This window comes from Populus trichocarpa, chromosome 5 (assembly GCF_000002775.5).
Source record: "Populus trichocarpa isolate Nisqually-1 chromosome 5, P.trichocarpa_v4.1, whole genome shotgun sequence".
In the NCBI taxonomy this organism is placed as follows: domain Eukaryota; kingdom Viridiplantae; phylum Streptophyta; class Magnoliopsida; order Malpighiales; family Salicaceae; genus Populus; species Populus trichocarpa.
The window spans coordinates 19,714,605-19,736,960 of NC_037289.2; the positions used below are offsets into that span (position 1 = coordinate 19,714,605).

Consider the following 22,356-nt stretch of genomic DNA (forward strand, 5'->3'; position numbering starts at 1 on the left):
TTTAAAAGGTATTTTTTTATTTTTTTCATATTTATTTTTAATACAACACATGAAAAATATCAAAAGATAAATATTAATCTAAATTAAAAAATAAATTTTAAAACAAAAAAAAATATCTACCCCTGAAGTTTTATCTTCCATCTTCTGGGGCCACAAAGTAAAAAGAAATCAAATACGATACTTCACCACTTGCTACTTATTTTATATTAATTGGCCAACTTACGTGGGAGTGGTTAAACAAGAACAGTTGTCAAGGAAGAAAGACCGGTCAATGAAATTAGTATTAGCATTATTATACTAATCAATTTGGGAAAGTTCAAATTATTGAAAACAAAAGGTAATTGCCATGGCATTAGCAGGCTGGCCTAATATTAAATCCATAATTGTGCAGACCTTTTGAACTGTAACATGTCTTTCACTTGCTTATACCATCGTATATACAGCTCGTAGACATAATCAATACGATTCATCGTATATACAGCTCGTAGACAAATTATTGCCATTCATAGAGGAGTGTACACGAGAAGCAATCAAGTTTCGATGTTTTATATATTAAAAAAAAATGGCATGATGAACATCTTCTTCCATTTGGTACTATAAAAGTAACCATAAATTATTCACAATGAGTGTTTTATTGAATGGCAAGAACTGATCCAAAAATATTATCACCACCGACTTATAAAAACCAAAAATAATAATATAAGATTAGATTATCGTACACTGACATTGACATGATGATAAATATTTTTTATAACTTATGAGCAATTCATTCAATCCACAGCTACAATGAGAACTCATTCTTAAATGCAATCATCACTCCTAGTAATATATATATATATATATATATATATATATATATATATATATATATATATATATATATAAAATTTGAAACGTAACTTGAAAAGTGCAGAATCCTCCAAGGAGTAATTCATTCAATCCACAACTAAAATGAGAACTCATTCTTAAATGCAATCATTACTCGTAGTCCATATTTCCATTGTCCTGTTCATCAACAAAAACCTGTCACAGTTCTAAAGCAAAAACATTTGAGGTGGTGCTATAGATCTCCATTGATCAAGGGTCATGTTCATGTTAGATGTGTCCCATCCATTTTTCCTACGTCCTTCTGTAGTTAAGCTAAATATCTACTTTCTTTCAGTCAATAAGAGAGGTACCGTAAAGGAATCAATGTACAAATTCTGATTAAGAATCTTGCGATGGACACATCAAGCCAGAACCATAACTGCCATTGCTTAAAGGACTAACAGGACTCCGTCTTTCCCAGGTTATGGCCTTTGTGAGGCCTTGTTGCTCTCCAGGCACAACATCAGGTGCCGAAGGCTTCTTTGGCCTGAACACTCCCCACAGATAAAACTTTGACTGGAATCCTGCAAGTCAGTTTAGAAAAAGAAAGATTAAACCGATGGTTAGGGGGGAAAAAAAGAAAGAGAGAAGAAAAAATAGAGCTTTTCCACAGATAAAAGATTTGAGAGCCTCACTCCAACAATCCATGGGCAGTATCCTAGAAGTGTAAATTAAGAGCTCTGCATTTTCAATAACAACTCTCATGGCAAGGTCCTGGCTGATCATGTCGTTTACTAGGCTATCAAAAACAATTTCATTCCTGGAAGAGAAGAAAAGAAATCCTTATAAGTAGCCAAAACAAGAAAACAAAAAAAGAAATCTAGTGCAAAATTGTTTAAACTGACACCTTTCATTGTCTGGGAAAAAATAGAGACCTATATGATCAGCTGCTGGCCCCAACTTCCGGAAACTTTTTGGCCATACCCCAGATCTAGGAAGCAATTCTGGTGAAAGCAATCCAGATAATCCTTTTGCCTCCTCACTCGCTCTGGAGCATGCAATGCTAGACAAATGAGCAACAATTCCACCAGGAGCACCATAATTATTTTGGAAAATGCTCATGCTTCCCCTGTTAACCAAACAATCAAATTGAACTTTTTTACTTCTTTTATATCACATAATAATTCATCAAAAACTTGTGTGGGAATATGGAATAAAATAATTAAAAACTGACCTCCAAATAGGATCTCTTATCGGTAGCACACGAATAGAACTCTGCTCAGCAAAATAAGGAGCATCAACGTGGCAGATTTTAGTTTTATCCAATTCATCTTCTTCAACAAAGTTGCCTTCATTCAAGTCATTCTGTCTCCCAACCTTCTGACTTCCCCCCCCATCCTCACGGCAATGTATCTGAAGGGGCTGAACATCACATACAACCAATTGAGAGTTTTTGTTTCTAAGAGGTTCTGTCTCTTGGAATCCAGACTCCTCCAAACTGTTTTTTCCTCCAAGCTTCTGATCTTTCTCATCATTCTGAGAGCAATCAACATCAACAAGTTGAAGGTCAGGTAGAGGAGATACAGGATTTTTACTTTCAAGATATTCAGCAACTTCAGGAACACTGTCCTCATGCAATCCATTTTGACTTCCAAGTTTCTGATCTTTTCCATCATCCTCACAGCAGTCCACCTCAACAAGTTGGAAGTCAGAGCTGATTTGAGGTCTCAGCAAGTCAGAGTTAGTCAATGAGCAATCAAAAACCATTTCCTTAGGCTTCCCTTCCAGTCTTTTTAAGGGATTTTTCTTCTTCAGTTGGATAATTTTTAAACTGTCAGAGTCACTTTCTGTGCTTATAGGAGAGTTAGGTCTGTCAAGAGAGGATAATTTTACAGCCTTTGATTCACAGTGATAACATAACCAGACGACATATTCATCAAAAGTTGCTGGCAATACATCTAAGCAATAACTGAAAAACAAAAGGAAAGTACAAACATCAGAATCTGAAACTTCTCTTTTCATCAATGAAAGGTAAACTACTGACTAGCCAATTCAATCTAGTAAATCAAAGCAAGAAAATTCAACAACCACAAAACAATGTTTTATCCCATTACAAAAATTACAAACTTAAAGTTTGATGTAGCATTTCTAGCAAGTCCATCCAGCATATGCATAGAATTATACTCCAAGAGGGATGGCAGTCCACCACTAAAGTGCCAACTGAGCTGGCATGTTATTGTATATAATGGCGATATCCCAAAAAAATTACACATTTTCTTCATGTTGATGTGAAACCAAATTAGCTAGCATTAGTAGTATGACAGATTGCAATCAAATGGACAACAGCTATACTCACCAATGCACAGCGTAAGCCTGACACTCATCACAAAAAATCAAAGCCGCATCAAATCCTCTATCACCGCACTTCTGACAAATTGTTACCTGCAACACCAAATGCATGGTGTTAATGCATATGTTTTTCCTTCTCTGGATATGGAATATTTATACCACAAAAAAGTTTAAGGGCACAAGGCCTGAAAAACTAACAATAGTGCTACTAAACATCAGAAAGACAAAAGGAATTTAATCAAAAGCATGTTAGAAACTACATGAAGCAAGTCATTTGATGTGCATGGGAATCATAAACCCATTCCTCGTTTCATGACTGCAGAAAGCAAGACTACCAGTATCTTCTCTCCCAGGGATTAGTCCTAGCCTACTGCTAAGCAGTTAAAAAGAGAGATTCACATAAGTTTGAGATTTAATTATGATGAACCAGAAGAACAGCTACGAAGCAACACACGATGTGCATGCAAAACATCCTCCTATTCAGCATTTCATTATTTGATTGCCACATCTGAGGCGAGACATACTATCAACCCTTATCATAATTGGGCTACCACAGATATTTTGGAAAACAGGTTTCATAGAAGTTCAAGAAACAAACAAAAAAAAATCGTCCATACAAGTTTCAACGTGTGAACCTACAGGTCGTTTTGCTTGCTTTTGGCAGCCTGCTGCCCTGCTATATCAAAAGTCAAGCATCAATGAATGATGCAGTCAATCATTTTTTTTCTTTTTTTTAGGTTAGCAGACACATAATTAGCAAAACAAAGTAAACTCATTTTTCCTTCAATTGAAGGGATATTTCATAGAAATCATTGAAACAAGAAGGGCTAGTAGCAATTGCAGTAATTTCACTGAGTTCCAAAGTTTTAAATTTCCATTAAAGGTCCCAATTCCTCAACGAAAAAATAATAAAATAAAATTTTCATTGCAATATGTGTATATGCAAGGAAGAATTCATCAAAAACATATTATACTACACACAAAACGGTTTTGCAGGCAGCAAACACAGAAGCATAACTTCACTTCAATAATGTCATAAAAAGAGGCCAGAAAAGCAATTTCTACGGTAGTCTCCACATTAAAAAAGAAAAAAAAAAAAAGTTCAAAGCAATCTACCCAATGCTATTAAAAATGAAGAGAAAATTAGGGTCAGTTTAGAAAGTTTAAAACTCCTTCACAATTGCAAAGAAAACCCTGACATCACATCATTCGAGATTCCACATTAACTAGGCAATAACCCAATAATTAAAAGGGAAAAGGGAAATTAACTAACCATGGTGAAGTTGAGGTCTAAATCAAAAGAGTATCATAAATCCAGCGGATTTTTCAGCAGTGAAAGCAGAACGCAGCAAGCAATATGAATTCATTCAGGGTTTCGATTTCGAATGCCCCACCTCTCTCTCGACAACGCTGTGTTTATGTATACGTTTGTACTTTGTTGCGCCGTTTTTCTTCTATTTTTGTGTTTATTTACAATGCTGTACGGCGTTCAACATTGAACTGGAGCCTGGAGGTACCGTAGAAGGCAAAAAAGTGGAGTTTTCATTTTTCTTTTTTACTTCTTTTAGCTGAGTTCGGTTGATTATTTTTTTTATTTAAAATAATCTTTTCAAAAAGAAATTTACTGTGATCATAATTGGGTAAAAGAGTCCGAACAAATTCATCTTTCTCTCTCTTCTTGGAAAATTAGGGCAATACTGTAATGGATTTTCAGATCACAGTCGGAATTGGGATTTTAGATTTATTAAGGACAATAAAAAACAATAAGGGAAACTTAATAACAAAAGAAAGTCATCCATGACATCCAAGAGAATTAATTACCTAATTTTACTAATATTTGATAAACTAGAATACCATTTGGAGCCCTGAGAAGTTGCCTTGATTGAAAAGATTTGTTTTCTTAAACATCCAAGAGAATTAATTAACTTTCTTTGAATAAATAAAGTAAATGTAAGAGTTTGTGATTTTAAGATTGTCTAAAAAATAATTTAACCTCAATTACTATATAAACTAATTTAAAAATACTTTCATTCATAATTTTATTCTTAAAAAAACAATGTCGTTAAGCAACATATTTTTAGAGTCTGTTTAGAAGTGTGGTTGCGGTTGATTTTCAAAGTATTTTTCATGCCGAAATGCATCAAAATGATATTTTTTTTTATTTTAAAAAAATTATTTTTGAAATCAGCGTATTAAAATGATCCAAAATATACAAAAAAAAAATTTTAATTTTTGCAAAACAAAAACTAATTTTTTTGAAACGTGGATTGACCTGTGTTTCTAAACACTATCTTAATATTATAATAATAATTACTTTTAAAAAAAATTGCTACCATAGCAGTCAGCATATTAACAAATTGATGAGATTTAATTTCATTTAGCACAAGATTATTCAAGTATATTTTCGTAGGAGAAAAAAAAAAAAACAGCATTAACGCAAGTATCGGCGGTTTTAGGGCACTTGGGACACGCGTGATTTACTTAAAAAGTTATCGTTAATCACGGAGTTTTAGAAGTATTTTGAAAAAGTCATAATAATTTCGTGAAAGAGTAGAGATAAGAAATGAATTGTGTGAACTGTGAACAAGAAAAAAAAAACGTAAGGTAAAATTATTTCTGACTTTGCGTTTAAAGATTTTAAAAATTTGTGAAATAATGTGAAAAGAAAATAATAAATGTTAAATTATGTACTTCAAATTAGTTACATGGAATCAGGTTAAAATTAAAAAAAAATAAAAAACTATTTTTCAAAATAAATTATCAAATGAATTTAAATTACATGTAAAATTAAATTCAATTCTATATGTGATTTGATTCCTAAAAAGCCGTAAAATTTAACCTTTACTTTATTTTTTTTATACATATTAATATTACCAATAACAAAAGCTAATTAGGGAGAAAAAAATAATGTTCAATGTGAGAGGGTTCCTATTCATTGGAATAGTATAATGACTAATTTATCCTTCTAAAAAAATGATAAATTGGTTATTGGAGATAATATGATCTTTTTAAAAGGTTGATTAGTCATTATCATATTAATCGTGGATAAGTAAGACTTTTTGCATTTTTAAAATATAGTGAAATAACTAAATTACTCATAAAATCAAAACTTATTTAACTAACGTTTAGGGGATTTCTTTGTCCTGGTTTTTTAATTATTATTAAGTTGACTATTAGATAATTTAGTATTTTAATAAATATAAAATATAATTTAAAATCAAAGTTGGGTGACATATGATAGATTCCATGAAGACATTAGAAGCATCATGGCACTCCTTCCATATAAGATAGTGCATGTCATCACTTTATATGACAGTGTATCGTTAATGACTCTTTTTTTTTTTTCTCTTTTCTCTCTCTTCTCGAAATTCGTACTGACCATTCAAAATTTAAGTTCAAAATTTAAGAGTTGTCCTCTTATGTATCGATATTTCAACTTTGATCTTTGTTTTTTTATTTCTAATTGTTGTTTTAGGCCTTTTTGTCAAAATCCATAATTGTGATTTGTTATTTTTTTTCAAATCTAGTCCTCATTCTTTTAATTTTTATTTTGTATTTCAAATCATGTTGTGAATTTGGATTTCGTTTTCAATTCAAAATTCTATGTTGTCCACTCATTTCTTTTTTATTTTAAATTCAGTCCTCAATCTCATATTTGCTATTTTTTTTATTTTGGATCCTTTTATATAATTGATTTTTTGTTCAATTTCATCATTCAACATTTGATTTGTTGAGAATTGGGCTTCATGATTTTTCTAAATTAGATGCTTCCAGTTTAGTGACTCAAGTCATAAGTTAAAAAAGTTAACATAGGTTGACTTTGTTTTTGTTTTTTTTTGCACTTTTTTTATTTCATCCTTCAACGTTATTTATTTTGAAAAAAAAAAGCTTCATAATTTTTTTCAATTTCCTCTCAATCAAGTTATCCTTATCACAAGACTTAGACAACATGTTTGATTGATTAACTCAGATGTTTTTTTTATGTAGCTTTTTTTATATCCTTTTTCAGTTTCGATCTTCATTGGATTCTTTTTAAAATTGAGCTTCATCATTTTTTTTCTCATTTTATCTTCTATTAGGTTATTTTGTTTGTATGATCAAGCTCACAAGGTTTATTGGCCATTACCCAGGTTTGTAGGTGTTTTATTTTTTTGAGATTCTTTTAGTTGATTGATTTTTTTTCATCATTCTATATTTAGATTGTTAGAGATCGACCATCGTTACTTTTTTTTAATTTACTTTCTATAAGATTTGCCCGACCTTATGATCCAAATTGCGAGTTTGTCATGCTAGCTCGGGTTGGCTCTTTATTTTTTTTATTTTTTTTTATTTTTTTCCAACTTCATCATTTACCATTGAATTATCTTGGGATTTTGCTTTGTATTTTTTTTTTTCTCTTTTGACAAGTGTTCTTTTTCTTTTAGTCATTGTTATCATTTTTTTTCTTTTAAAATCTAGTCCATTTACCATCATTGTTTTTTCTATCATATAATTAGATGAACCATCTCATTGGACCTAGTAGGGTCTATGAGTTGATTCGTGGATTTTTTTCTTTCTTTAAAACACACCAAAAGCGTTTGAATATCATTTTTTAACATTATAAAAAAAATCAGCTCGACACTCGATAAAGCACAGGTCACCTATCTAGTTAGTAATATTTGTTAGTGTCAGAACCATATATGTCAAAATATTTTACTAATTATCACTTGTAGTCAATATTATATTTTGTAAGTAGATGTTTTGTTTTATTTTAGAATCAAAGTTTAAAATTTTAGGATTTTAATATTACATGCCTATATGCTAACTTCATTGGAAAAAACAATGTTTGAGGTTCCATCTACCATACCTATATAAAACATTTCTAGCCCTGTGAGGCAAAGCTCAAACATTTAGAATTTTTTTCCAATAAACTTAATATATAGGTATGTAATTAAAAATGGCAAATAGAATCTCAAGTTGTCCAATATTATCCCATGCAAACATCTCAATTATTTTTTTAGCTCCAAATAGTCACACGCCTCACGCACACAAATGTGACCAAAGGTTTATAAATACCTCTAGTCATTAGATAAAACAATTTGAGCCAAGCTAAGCTGGGCACGTTAAAATTCAAGTATCGGTTCATTCAATCAACACATTTTTTGCTTGCTTCTTACATTATTTTTCTTTATTATACATTCTTCTCTCCTATATTTATTGGTTTACGCATCATAGAGTCCTTTGTTCAGATAAGAAACTTTTGTAGGAAACACCAAGCCTATAGAGAAAAGTCCACATTCAAGCTCAATCACTATAACCCAAAACACAATCGTGAAATGCCCATTTCTGTTTGAGATTTTCTAGACTTCATTAGTAATGCCATGTATAGGAACCTGGACAAAAGTTATTTCATTCCCTTTTTACACCTCATTCAAATATTTTTGTCCTTAGAAAATGACGTAGAAACTCTAAGACATGGAAGAGTAATTAATGTTCCCATCATAGGAACTTCATCTTCTTCAAACCTCAACCAATTCTCATCAAGTGCAAATGCTCAACAATGTTGTGTAAGCTATACAAAAACAACTTTGTAATCTTTTATTCCATCAATAGGAAACATAATAGTTATCTCCATTACATACACTACTGAATGTACAAAGATAACTCCATTTCCCTGAAGGAATAAAACAGACATGAAATCATATGAGAATAGTTGTACTCTAACTCTATAAAAACATCATATCTACTATGAAGAACAATCCTTAATAAATTCTAGATACAAGAATAGCTATTGTCACCAATCCTCTTCTAGATCTCACTTGTATGTTTTCTATAGAAAAAAGGCCCAACTGGGAGACTAGATTAGTAGTTGAACGAGCTACTAAGAATGAACATCACTCTTATCAGGTCGGAGATTCCCTATTTTATCGTCAAGTGCTACACACTTGTCTCTCCGAGTATTGTTTTTATGCCAAGACCAACTTAGACAAATATATTGAACTCATAAACATAAGATAGCACATATAAAACATAAGAAATATCCTACAACTTGTAATACAAAACAATGATGTTATGTACAAAATCCTCCCAACAACAATCTATGGATTTGTTTGAGTGTCGTACCATATCTTTTAGCCTAGGCCCTGTTTGTTTCCAAAAAAAAACAGTTTATTGGAAACCATTTTCCCTACTTTTCAATATTTAGTAACCTTAAGGAAAATTGGTTAAGGGGAAAATATTTTCTAGTCAAATGAAAAATTATCCTTAAAGAAAGGAAAGTGTTTTCCTTTTTATTTTCTCTAGAAAACACTTTCCAAAACTTTTTTTAAAAAAAAGTGAAATGACTAAACACTTTCTTATTATTTTGATTGCTATTTGTTTTATTTAAAATAATTTATGAAATTAATTTTTTTTTCTATTTCATCCTCCTTTAATTTTTTTATCTATTAGATTTGGTTCTCATTCTTTTTATTGTTATTTGTTTTATTTGAAATAATTTATTTTTTTCAATTTCATCATCCTTCAACTTTTTCATATGTCAAATCTAGTCCTCATCCTTTTAATAAATTTGAAAAAAATAAAATATTAATAAGTTATTATCTAGCTAATTTCTCATAACATAGCCAAACAATGAAAACGGTTTTCCAACTCATTTTCCCTAACACTACAAAACATTAAAAAATAATCCACTTTTCATGAAAATTATTTTCTAAAATGAAACTACTTTATAGAAAACAAACGGGCCTAACTTCACCCTTGACTTTCACGATCATTATATCAAACTCATCTCTCACTTCAGCACAAGTTTATCAACAAAAAAACAAACATCTAAGCTCTTTGTCATTATACAATAAGAAGATGAAAGCACTAGAATATATCTCCAAATGTTTAACAAGAAAATGCTCAACATGAAGAATCTACTCTAACACATCACCATTGAAGCCTTAATTGGCGAGGTATACAATTACTCTTTATAGGAATGATTGTATACTCTATGTGACCGAACTCTCCTCAACATGAAACAAAAGATGAAAAACAATGTTCAAGTAGAAAAGAAAATGTGACTAGATAAGAACACCCTCATTTGCATCTATAAAGAGAAAAATCTCTCCAATATAATCAATCTCTAACCAAAGCATCTAAAAGAAACACTAAGGGATCTATTCCTAATCACATGGCTTTCTCTAAACTCCTAACCACACCTTTAACCACAACGCATGTTGAGGTATTGGCTACTATAAAGGGAAAATACTTCATGCAATATCCACATCCTATAAAGAGTGACATAAACACAAAAAACCCCAATAATTCATTTTCACCACGACCACAATCATGATATTGAAGAATGTCATGCCTTGAAAAAGAAGATAAAAAGATTGATTACCAAAGGTCATCTTTAATATTTTGTTAAGAAGAAAATGCAACTATTCATACAACATGAGGAAAGATCCTCACCTTGAATTACATGAGATTCAATAATGTTCAAAAATTATATCTCTATTTGAGAAAGCCTTTTGAACTTTTTAATAAAACTAGTAGTGTTTCTCTATGTCTCCAATGAAAATACTCATGTCTCCAATCAATTCTCCATTGTGAAATCCCCATGTCTTCGATCAAAATCTCTATAGAAAAATCTTTATATCTCCGATAAAAATATCCATGGTGATATCTTCATATCTTTAAATGAATCTTCACGTCTCTGATAAAAATCTCCATGACAAAATCTCCATGTCTCCAAAAATAAATTCATTAAAGTCTGCAATCTCCTTTCATAATGCTTTAATACTGCTTTCATGATCACAAAGCATTCTCTAAATTTTAAATAATAATGTCCTATATTTTAAAAGGAACAAACAAATTGATCAAACCTTCATCTCTTTTATAAGAAAACATTTATCTCTATTGCAAGCTTTAAAAATACCACAAAAAGATAACATCATTATAAAATAATAAATATTTCCCTTATTTCTTATGGTCAAGTCTTTCAAACACCATTATTTAAAAGACTTTAGAGGTAAATGAGAGTGCACAAAAAAAATTATAACCATTTGGGCTTCATCGTAATCAGTAGGGCCAAGTCCAAAGGGACATTATAAGCCCAAACAACTAGAATCCTAGTCATTTTGGGATGACCTAAACAGTCTCCCATTCACTCACTCCCAACTTGCCTTGAATTGTCCAATATCACCTTTGGCATACACCTTAATGCATTTTTTTTTTAGCTTCAAGGAGTCGTGCACCATCTACTAGTGAATGCATACGTCGCACACACTAATTCTTTATGGAAGCACACAAGTTCTCTATATAGGCATAACACACCTCACACATACAAATTCTTTGTATAGAGCAGAAGCATTAACTTCTCCATCCAATGGCATAACAACACCATAAACCAACATCAATCTCTTTACCAATGATATCTAGTTTTCTCGACACACCATAAGATCACTCTCCATCATTGCTCCACTCACTGAGATACCTACAACTCCACACATCGTGAGATACCTACAATACTCCATAAGGTACGTTGGCTTGACTAAAGGTTTATAAATACCTTTAGTTATCTGGTAAAACATTTAAACCAAGCCAAGACAAGCAAGTTGAGCTTCACGCACCAGTTTATTCAACCAACACACTTTTCTCTTGCTCCTCGCATTATTATTTTTTCTTGTACATTATTTTTTTCTTTTACATTTATTAACTTAAACATTGAAGGGTTTCAAGTATCAAAAAGAGACTTGTGTTGCAAGAAACACCAAGCTTAAAAAGAAAAGCTCACATTTAAGCTCAATCACCACAACTCAAGACACAACCATTAAAAACCCATTTTTGTTTGAGGTTTTCAGGACTGCATCACCAACATCATTGATTTCAATAATAGTCAAGCATTTGTTGTATTTCTATACAAGAAGGGAAATATTCCTTCTACAAAATTACAAAGGGAAATTCAAAAACCTTTTATTGATGCCTGGCCTGGAATGTTCTTGATACAAAAGGAGGTGATTTCAACAGACTCTCCATGGCTGAGCTGAAGCCTGAAGGTGAGTGTTAGGATATTTTACAGATAATTATCAAGCCTACAGTTGAGATTGCCACTGTGTACCATTGTGGTTTATTACAATTAAGCTAAATCTCAAGGGAAATTCAGGAATTTATTGAAGTGACCAGCAATTACATTGATGATGCTCATACCAAAATCCATGCAAGGAAGAAATGACAAGACATGTTATTATGGTAAAGTGGATATAGCACGTGATTATACATATTATAACCGCAGTCTGCTCTTAATTTTAAATAGTTTGAAACTGTGTTTTAAAAATATTTAAAAATAATAATAATTTTTTTTGTTTCAAATTAATATTTTTTAATGTTTTCATATCATTTTGATATGTTGATGTCAAAAATAATTTTTAAAAAATAAAAAAAATATTATTTTGATGTATTTTTTAACGAAAAACACTTTGAAAAGCAACCATTACCCCACCCCCAAACACCCCCAAACATTCCACTTTGTGAAGCTGAAATCTGCTACTGAACTGAGAGACGTGACTCAAAGTTTAGAATGACTTTGCTGTTCAACTACTTGATCAGGTTACAACCACACAAGCCATGGCCAACTAAAGACTTTTGCAATATGCTGACTGATAAAATAAATGTACATCTCAATTCCTAGCAATTGGGATAGGTATTATTGAGTGCTTCATGGCATTGAAAATGCAGATTTATCTTGTCCAGCAAAGGCACATCATCGTTATAAGTATAATGCCTTGAGAAAACAACTTGAGAATTGATTAGCATGGTTTCGAATAACTTGCGAAATCATGATATACAAAAAACTAGGCACTCAATTATCCTTCACCTTTCGGGAATAGATAAGAAGGCATCCATATTTGCCTAAATACAGAAGTCTGAAAAAATAATTGTTTCTCATTTATACACCATGAGGCATACAATTCTTTGAACATCTTGACATGCATGATGACACATAGAGATCTAAAAGATCCACAAACTTAGCAAAAGATCATATCAGTTTTTCAGAAACAGGAAAATTATCAAAAGAAATTAAAACTCAAACTGCAGATGGTTTTTCATACGCATACATTTAAATGCACGATGTTTTCTGAGCTTGTTCTAGCCAAAACTGGTCCTAGGTGTCATCCATGTTACATCATCAGTACATGGACTGTTATCTCCTGCTAAATTCAGTGTTTCATCGGAATCCTCTGACAAAACAGACTGAAATCCCACTGCTGGTTTCCTCTGTGGCAAAACAGGAAGTGGCGCTTGGCCTCTAAGAATCACAGCTGCCTCCTTAACTGTTGGCCTCATCTCATGATTTGGGTGCACACAAGAAAGTCCCACCATGAGCATCCTCTCAACTTCCAGTGTATTAAACATCCCTACCAACTTTGAATCAGCAGCCTCTATCAGTTTCCCTTTCTCCCAAAAGCTCCATACCCGATCGACCAGCACTGCACCAACATCATCTACAGGTCTTTTTCCCGTGGCTACTTCTAGCATCACCACACCAAAGCTGTAAACATCAGATTTCACCGATGGAACACCATAGTAAACATACTCAGGAGCGAGATATCCTGTTGTCCCAGCTGGTATAGTAGCTGCTCTCATCACAGAACTATGTTCATAGACTTCCGCTAAACCGAAATCTCCAAGCTTGGCATTGAATTCTGCATCAAGCAATATATTGCAAGCTTTCACATCTCTATGAATTATCTGTCTCTCACATTCTTCATGTAGATATGAAAGAGCAGAAGCAACTCCAAGGACTATATTTACTCTTTGCTTCCACAAGAGAAAAATTGCAGAGCTGGAGTTCTTGTGAAGCACTTCGTTAAGGCTACCATTGGGCAAGTATTCATAGACTAGAGCTAATACCGTTCCCTCACAACACCATCCTTGAAGCTGAACCAAGTTCTCATGTCTTAAGCAACCTACCATTGTTGCAAACTCAGTGATGAAAGGATTGCGAGCACATTCAATCCCTGCCTGATCAAACCTCTTAACTGCCACTGATCCACAAGAGGACAGATACCCTTTAAAAACTGTAGCAGAAGCGCCTTGACCAATAATTCTGCTTCGGTGAAATCCCATTGTTGCTGTCCTAATCTCAGTAATTGACAGCCTTCTTGGTACTCTATTAATTCGGCCTTCTTTAGTTCTTCCGCCAACACCCTTTCCTTTCTTTATCGCAAAGAAAATGATAACAAAAAGAACTACAATTAAGGAGACAGTAAATGCAGCCAAACCTCCCAATCCCAAAGCCATTTCTAGTAGCTTTTTTTTCCATCCATTTTGAGTACCGGGCCCGTAATTGTACATTGGATTCTCTGGATAACACATTAAACAATCCCCCTTATCACTTGTATCTCTAGGTGTCACGGACGAGAGAGTCGCATAAGTTTTGAACCGCCAATGATCAACAATGTGAACAGCTGAACCCTGACCATTCGAAGCAGAGAAACCGACATGCATGTACTCTTTGAAATGCTCAGAGAGATCAACCTGAGCCACAAGAATAGGACTTGGTGGCCTGACTTGAAAGTAACTGACCCACACCTGAATCAACTTGGATGAATCTGAGTACTCAATCCAAGCCGTGATCTGCCTCCCACTTTGTAGATCAATCCCTACTGACACAGCATCAATTGCAGCAAAAGAGACAATTGTGTTAGCATCAATTCCAATGTGATTGCTACTTATATCACCAAGCGAAGGATCACAACTTGTATCAAATTCCACTGCAATGAATGAATCTTGAGGGTTTAAGGCTGGTTCTGGAAGACCCATGTACCCTTTTGAGAGACTAAAAGAATCAGCATTAGAGGTAATCAAGAATGCCATACCATCACCAGAAGAACAAAGTGGGGATCGAATAATGGAAAATGAGAATCGACAAAAGAAAGACGCGGTTGTGTTAGTTATAGGATCAAGAAACCTAATTGGGTACAGGTAGAGAGCTTTCCCAACCCCATTAGAAGATGATGATGATGATGATGATGAAGCAGGGCAGGTGTGTTGTTGAGTGAGACTAATGGCATTGTTTGTGAGATGTGCATCACCATAGAGAGTAACATTTCTATCTGGCAAGAAAGAGACGGAAAGAGAGGGAAAGCTGAAGTCAAATAAGAGAAAGAACGAGAGCAAGAAAACAAGAAAAGAAAACGAACGCATTGAAATCACAGATATGATTATCTGATAGTTGGATATAGAGAAGTTGCTCTTGCAAGAAACAGAAGATTTGAGAACCCCAAACTGAATCTTTCTTGCTTATCTGATTCTATGATCTGTTTCTCTCGGCCTGAGAGAATTTGGAGGGAAAAGACCTGCAGTTCGCAGCTGATCAAAATGTATACAAAGAATGGGCTTTCCTTTGGGATTATCAGTCATCGGCCTTGTAGTCTCTTTTTGTTATCTTGAGCTTGTTTTCTGACTTGCAATGCTGTGGGCTTAAAATAAGTGGCACAAGAAAAAGGCCGTCTTTTGGTAGTAGCTGGTGCGTTGGTGCCTTCTTCTAACGGCACCGTTTCTGCTCTCTCATGTAAATGTTGGCTTCTAAAAAACCCTTGGAAAGAAGATGAGAGGCTGGTAGCGAAAGAAGTGTTTTTTTCGCCTCAGAAATGGAGGCAAATCTGTGTGCATCTCTAGGCCTCCCATCTCCAAACTCTCAAAATCACCACAACCCAGCAATCCAAACTGACTTCACTAACCTCTTCGCTCAATTCTCCTCTCTTATATTGATTAAAAACCCAGAAAAACCGACCAAAACCCGCAATAAAACCACCCTCCCATTTGCCTCAAACTCCTTAAATTCCCAGATTTTCGCACCAAAAAGCCCAAAATGGGTCCAATCCACCTCAAGAAACAGCCCCAAAGTCCAATCTTTAATGAAAAACCTCTCTGTTTTTGAGAGAGCACTTATAGGAGCAGGTGGCGGCGGCATAGCCGGTGCATTTACTTATGTGTGTCTGCACCCGCTGGATACAATTAAAACGAAGTTGCAAACAAAGGGTGCATCTCAGATTTATAAAAATACACTTGATGCTGTGATTAAGACCTTTCAAGATAAAGGGATTTTGGGGTTTTATAGTGGTGTATCTGCTGTTATTGTGGGTTCTACTGCATCTTCAGCCGTGTATTTTGGTACTTGTGAGTTTGGTAAATCAATTTTGTCAAAATTTGAGAAGTATCCATCCGTGCTTATCCCTCCAACTGCTGGTGCAATGGGCAATATTGTGTCATCAGCAATAATGGTGCCTAAAGAATTGATTACGCAGCAAATGCAAGCTGGTGCAAAGGGGAGATCTTGGGAAGTTTTGCTGAGAATTTTGGAAAAAGATGGTATCTTGGGTCTTTATGCAGGGTATTCTGCTACTTTGTTAAGGAATTTGCCTGCTGGTGTTCTGAGTTATTCTTCATTCGAGTATTTAAAAGCTGCTGTTTTGACTAAGACTAAAAAGAACAGTTTGCTGCCAATTGAAAGTGTGAGCTGTGGGGCACTGGCTGGGGCTATTTCAGCGTCTTTAACCACACCACTTGATGTGGTTAAGACCAGGTTGATGACCCAAATGAATAAGGACGTTGTGGATAAGGCTGCAGCTGTAATGTATAGTGGTGTTTCGGCGACAGTGAAGCAGATTTTGACGGAGGAAGGGTGGGTAGGTTTTACTAGGGGAATGGGTCCTAGAGTGGTTCATAGTGCTTGCTTTTCGGCTTTGGGATACTTTGCATTTGAGACGGCAAGGCTTACTATCTTGCATCGGTACTTGAGGCACAAGGAGTTGCGCGAGTTGGATGCTGCTCCTACTTGATTGGTGGCTGTGAATTGGGGATTGATTGTCATTGCTGCTGGTAATTCTTGTCCCTTGTTTTTCTCGTTGGTTGCTTTTTCTATTGGTGAAATGGTTGTAAACTAATTTTCGTTTCTGCATTTGTACGCACTTGGAATAAGAAAATTCAACATGGTTGGTCTCTTATTATTAGCATGAAAGATATTGTGCTTGCAATACTGATTTAAAATTCTCGCATGAGTTCCAGTGAATCCACTTTCATTGTTTGTTGACTTATTTTCTTAATTGATTGCCACATATGCTCACAGTCTGATAATAATGTCATTAAGTTTTATTGCTGGTGATTTATCAATTGACCACTGGAATGCATGTAAAATTTGAAGATACAATGGAAGATACTGTTTTGTTACCATCAGCTACTTACTGTACAGGACCCCTACCTAACTATTTTTTATTATTATTCTCGTTTTGTTAGTTTTTCACTCAAATACCTGTGATTTAGTTGAGCACGCTGTTCCTTTTTAAACTTCATTTTATTCCAATGATAATTTTTAGTGGAACCCGAGCTACCGGCTGAATCTAATTGCAATAGCAAGATGTTCCGTATGGAAACACACTGTGGAATGTAGTTGCTAGAAACTAGAAAGGAATAGCTTTGGGCAGTTTACTTATGCTTTTTTCTTACTATTAGTTGCTAGAAACTAGAAAGGAATGCTTTAGGCAACTTTACTTACACATTGTTTGATTAATTTGTTTCTCTTTGTTTTATAGTGGATAACCTGAATAGAGATTGTGTGGTTATATGCATTTATTGATTTATTTTTTTAATGAAAAGATTTGAGCAAATGTGAGAATAGAAAATGAAGTCTTTCTTTAAGCATACCAAATGACGATTGCTTTATTTATAAAATGTCTTATAACTAACATTTGCACAAATTAAGCTGTAAGGTGAGACCCTAAGAATGGTTTTATTTTACTCTCTAATTATAACTCACAGAATTGGAAGCTTGTCAAATCACATAGAAGCAGCAGTAACTAGAAGAAAGCCAATCATCTGGAGTGTGGGGATTACTTTTATTAGATGCACATCTTTATCTTCATACGGCTAAATTGATCTTTTTCTTTATGAGAAATTCAGCAACTTATTCAGACTCTACCATTCAGAGTTGCACTGACTGTTTTGTTACAGTAAATCAACCATAGAAAAACATCCAATGGTGTTGCTGCTTCTTTTTTGAGATGTTACCATCAGTAATAAGGATCATTTTTCTACTTTGTGCTAACTAGGGTTTAAGATTAGAGAATGGTGTTGTTCTTTGCAGTTGGTCATTATCTTGTATGAAAATGGAGTTAACTTCTTTTTTGTATTTTGCATAAGAAAACATTTGAATCCGACTACATATTTCACATACAAACATGGAGACTAAGAAAAGAAAACCAATGCCTTGTCTGGCTTGCCTAATAATATTTCCCTTTATTATTATTATTGTCGTCGTCCTCGTCGTCTTCTTTTTTTGGCTTTCAACATTACCTTTTTATTAAATGCACATCAATTATTTTCCTAGATCCGCTGTCAAATTACCCTTGCATGGCAATTTCTGCTGCTTGAAATTTTGGGGTTCGGAGTTGCATATTCTAGGAATTCAGGATCGTCCTCCATATAGCCTCTTTTTTTTATCTTATGTGATCCATGTCTCAAATCCTCTACTCCCTTTTGTTTCAATCAAAATAGTGAAATTCATAAGCGCAGCACCAACTTTCCCAAAAGCCCCAATCCAAACAGGCTTCAAGGCTCCAAGACTAACATTATCAACACCAATATTAGTCCAAATTGTGATGGAGTGCCTATCTAATTTTTCCTCAATAAGCACATCTTCTAGCATGTCTATGCTTTTTGAAACATCTTGAATTCCTTCGTCTCCTTGTGACTTTTCAAGTAACCATTGATCAAGTTTCGCAATAGCTTCACTTAATATGTCGGTCAGTTCATGCAACCCTATGTCCATCTCCGTATTGGCAAATGGACCTTGTCAGCTGCTGCATGTTCATTGCTTGTCATACAACGGATGGCCTTGAGGAGCCTGTTGTAGCTCTAAATGCAGCCATGAAATGTTTCCAGATGAAATAAGACAGTGCTCGTCACAATTCCCTTTTGCCATTTGCCTCAGTGTGGCAAGTGAATTGTGATCAAACAAAGATCTTCTTAAGACGTTCTCGCCTCAACTGTAGAATCCTACTTTTTATGAAAGAATCTGTTGGTGGAAAGATGGATGATGTCCTGGCAAAATCAGGATGGACTGTTCTATTTTATGCCCCCACGGATAATCGCAGCCCACATTCCACCCAAGGATAATCAGGGCGTGGACTTCGAGATATACGCCCGCCAATTACCGTTCTGCCGCATAAAAATGTGTTCACTTGAAAGCTAACAGGGGTACCTCATCCCCTGGTTCCTTGGAGAAGGAACAGCATGAAATGAATTTGTTCGACTCCTCGATTTCTGGATGTTCAAAAAATTCAGACATGGCAAGAAGGTCTCGGGCTTCCACAAACGGCACACCTTCATCAAAGCAGTCAATATAGATGTTATCTCTCACCCTACCTGAAAATGGATAGAGGAGATTAAGCGTTTCTGAGAGGGAAGTCTGTAAATGAGCCGAGGTTTGGATGATGTCAAAATTATTGGCTTCAGTCTTGGGAGTAGAAAATCGTAAGTGCGGCACAAGTAGCGGGGATGAGCCGGTCCAAGAGGCTGAGCTTATAGGGTTGTAGATGCACATCAATTATTTTCCTAGATCCGCTGTCATTTTACCCTTGCATGGCAATTTCTTGCTGCTTGAAATTTTGGGGTTTGGAGTTGCATAATTTAATAAATTATGATGTATAATTTTTAATAAATTTAATATTAAATAATAAAATTAAAAAAAACAACTAATAAAAATAATTATTCGAGTCAATTCAAATTAACTTGTTAAATTTTCTATCAAGATGATGAAATTATATTCAATATGATTTGTTCTCTATACTCTTATTATCTATTATGATTATGGTTGGCAGCAGCACTAGACATTTAAAGTTGTGTTGATAAAAATCGATAGCTGCGTCAAGAAACTAATTGGTTGGCAGTTCAACAACAATGAATAGATTTAGAGACTGCACCGCGTTTTTAAAAAAATTAAATTTTTAAAAAAAAAATTAATATATTTTATATGTTTTGGATCGTTTAGCAAGGCCAAATGTTTGCTAGCTCATTGGCTTCCTTCTTGGATAGAAGATGGTAACTTGCAGTGTAAGTTGTGGCAATGAGCTATTCAAAGCAGAGCTTAATGGCTTTGTGAATGATGAACTGAAGATGGCTTGATCGTTTTCTCTTGAAATGATATTTACTTCAACAAGTTGGAGACAAATAATGCTTGGCCACAAGGTATCAATGTCTTTTAGGTTCCCTTTCCCTGCACGTAGATTAAGCTGTAGAAAGCTGAGATTGAAGATAGGGGGAATTCATTTGTAGAACTATCCAGGAAGTTGCTGACTTGTTGTGGGGACAAAATTTAAAAATCGTTGATTAGGGTTTTCGTGGCGTGGTTGCTCACGAAATTTTTTAAATCTAACCCAAATTTCCCCAAAAACAAATTAAACATAGAAAAATAAATAAATAAAAAGTTGTTAAAATAACAATTTTTAAAATTTTATTCAATTTTTCTTCTTTCTAAAATTAGAACCACTAAGAAGCTCATGTATATCTTTTTTTTTTAAATCAAGATTAACTTAAAATTAAATTGACTATAAATAAAAGAACATTTACTTTCATATTTATAAAATTCAGTTTGACCTGACAGATTAATGCGATACCCATGTAATTAAGGAATTTGGCCGGGTCTTAAACAATAAAAACCTTAAGGAGCCCTAGTGTAACCTAGAGTCAAATCCAAGTGGCCTAGTATCGCCTAGGTGAGACTGGACTTTATATATATATATATATATATATATATATATATATATATATATATATATATATAATTTATGAGTATTTAGTCTTATATTTTTATTTTAATAATCTACATCCACATGAATTATTTCTTAACTTTTTGAAATGAGATAACTATACTACACTTCATGTCTCATATAATTTTTTGATGTGGGATAATTATACATAGCCTACATTCAAATGAATTGTTTCTTAATTTTTCGATATGGGATAGCTATACTAAATTTTTTTTTATATAACTTACATCCATATGGATTGTTTCTTAACTTTTCGATATGAAATAACCATATTATATTGCATGCCTCATATTTTTTATAGCCTGCATTCACATGTATTGTTGTAAAAATTTACAATGTGAGATATTAAAACCTCTAACATAATTTTTTATTTTATTATTCTAAGTCAACTAGTGTGATCCGAGACCTAACTCCTTGGCCAGGTCAACCTCAGGTTGGCCCAGGTTGAATTTAATAACTGTGTTTACTACCCAACAAACCAAATCATAAAAATTTAATAGCTTAAAACAGGAAGAAAAAGTGTTTTTTTATATAAATTGATACTAGATAGACTTTTAATGTCATTAAACCATTATTTTTGTAACCCCACTCATTCATTAAGGAATATTCTAAAATACATGGGGAAAATATTGTTTCTCATGTCATTGTTTACTAAGGAACAATTCATTCTAGATTGCCATAATGATTTGTCTTCATTTTTTAAGCCTGTTTATTTTTTTTATTACACCTTTATATCCCACATAATGGTCAATTAAAGCACATTTATTAATGAAAGGCAAGATTTAAAGATAGGGTGCTAAAATGAAAAAAAAAAACATCAAAAAGATATGGTTTTTCTAAACTTAAGGCTAAATGTATACTTTGGTCCTCCAATTTTTAGAATTATAAACTTTCAATCATTAACAATTTATGAGATTCAATTTGATTCCAAATATCATTTTTCTTATTTTTTGGTTCCTTATTTAAGAGAGGAGAGAGAAAGTCTTAGCTAATACAAATTCCAACCAAGAAAACATGTGGTTTTGGACTCAATGTGTTTCTTTTAATGGGAAAAGTTTATACAAGGTATTTTTTTTTATTTCAGGTTGATTGTGCGTTTTAGAGTTAATTTCTAAGCTATTAGAGGTTATAGATATGTTTAACAAAGTGTTTAGAGTGTTTTTTTGGTTTTTCTGGGTCAAAATATGGTTGAAAATAAGCTTTTCTTGATCCGAAATAGACCAATTTAATTTTTCAGTAACTAGAGGTTGCTAAAATCAGAGTAGTGCAGGCAACGTGCCGCCTACTATTTTTTTCAAAGCATTAAAGAGTGGACGACCAATCGTCCGCCCCTTAAGAAAAATAAACAAAAAACAAGGCCTAGGTGTTTGGGCTGCTCCAGGCCCGCAAACCTGGGCCTTTTTCTAGA

General features: G+C 33.7%; 3 protein-coding genes across 3 annotated transcripts; 1 reads left to right on the forward strand and 2 right to left on the reverse strand.

Annotated features, from left to right (window-relative positions):
- Positions 1–962: 962 nt before the first annotated feature.
- LOC7469209 (uncharacterized) lies at positions 963–4,693 on the reverse strand. The gene is made up of 6 exons (XM_002307449.4): positions 4,430–4,693; positions 3,164–3,249; positions 2,042–2,776; positions 1,715–1,936; positions 1,503–1,627; positions 963–1,391 (listed from the first exon to the last, which is right to left on the reverse strand). The coding sequence occupies exons 1-6, from the start codon at positions 4,430–4,432 to the stop codon at positions 1,207–1,209; spliced, it is 1,356 nt and encodes a 451-aa protein (XP_002307485.2). The 5' UTR covers positions 4,433–4,693; the 3' UTR covers positions 963–1,206.
- Positions 4,694–13,044: 8,351 nt separating this feature from the next.
- Positions 13,045–15,589, reverse strand: LOC7492454 (L-type lectin-domain containing receptor kinase S.6). Its single transcript, XM_024602201.2, has one exon. The coding sequence runs from the start codon at positions 15,325–15,327 to the stop codon at positions 13,267–13,269; it is 2,061 nt and encodes a 686-aa protein (XP_024457969.1). The 5' UTR covers positions 15,328–15,589; the 3' UTR covers positions 13,045–13,266.
- Positions 15,590–15,693: 104 nt separating this feature from the next.
- On the forward strand, positions 15,694–17,143 carry LOC7492455 (protein MITOFERRINLIKE 1, chloroplastic). Its single transcript, XM_002306650.4, has one exon. The coding sequence runs from the start codon at positions 15,774–15,776 to the stop codon at positions 16,962–16,964; it is 1,191 nt and encodes a 396-aa protein (XP_002306686.1). The 5' UTR covers positions 15,694–15,773; the 3' UTR covers positions 16,965–17,143.
- The last annotated feature ends 5,213 nt before the right edge of the window (positions 17,144–22,356 follow it).

What these genes read in the sequence shown, in the direction of transcription:
- LOC7469209 (XM_002307449.4), bottom strand. An exon ending in CAGGCTTACGCTGTGCATTG is followed by an intron (nt 2,777 to 3,163) that starts GTGAGTATAGCT and finishes TTTGTTTTTCAG; the next exon opens with TTATTGCTTAGATGTATTGC. An exon ending in ACTGCCCATGGATTGTTGGA is followed by an intron (nt 1,392 to 1,502) that starts GTGAGGCTCTCA and finishes ACTGACTTGCAG; the next exon opens with GATTCCAGTCAAAGTTTTAT.
- LOC7492454 (XM_024602201.2), bottom strand. Translation starts at nt 15,327, where the DNA reads ATGCGTTCGTTTTCTTTTCTTGTTTTCTTGCTCTCGTTCTTTCTCTTA.
- LOC7492455 (XM_002306650.4), top strand. Translation starts at nt 15,774, where the DNA reads ATGGAGGCAAATCTGTGTGCATCTCTAGGCCTCCCATCTCCAAACTCT.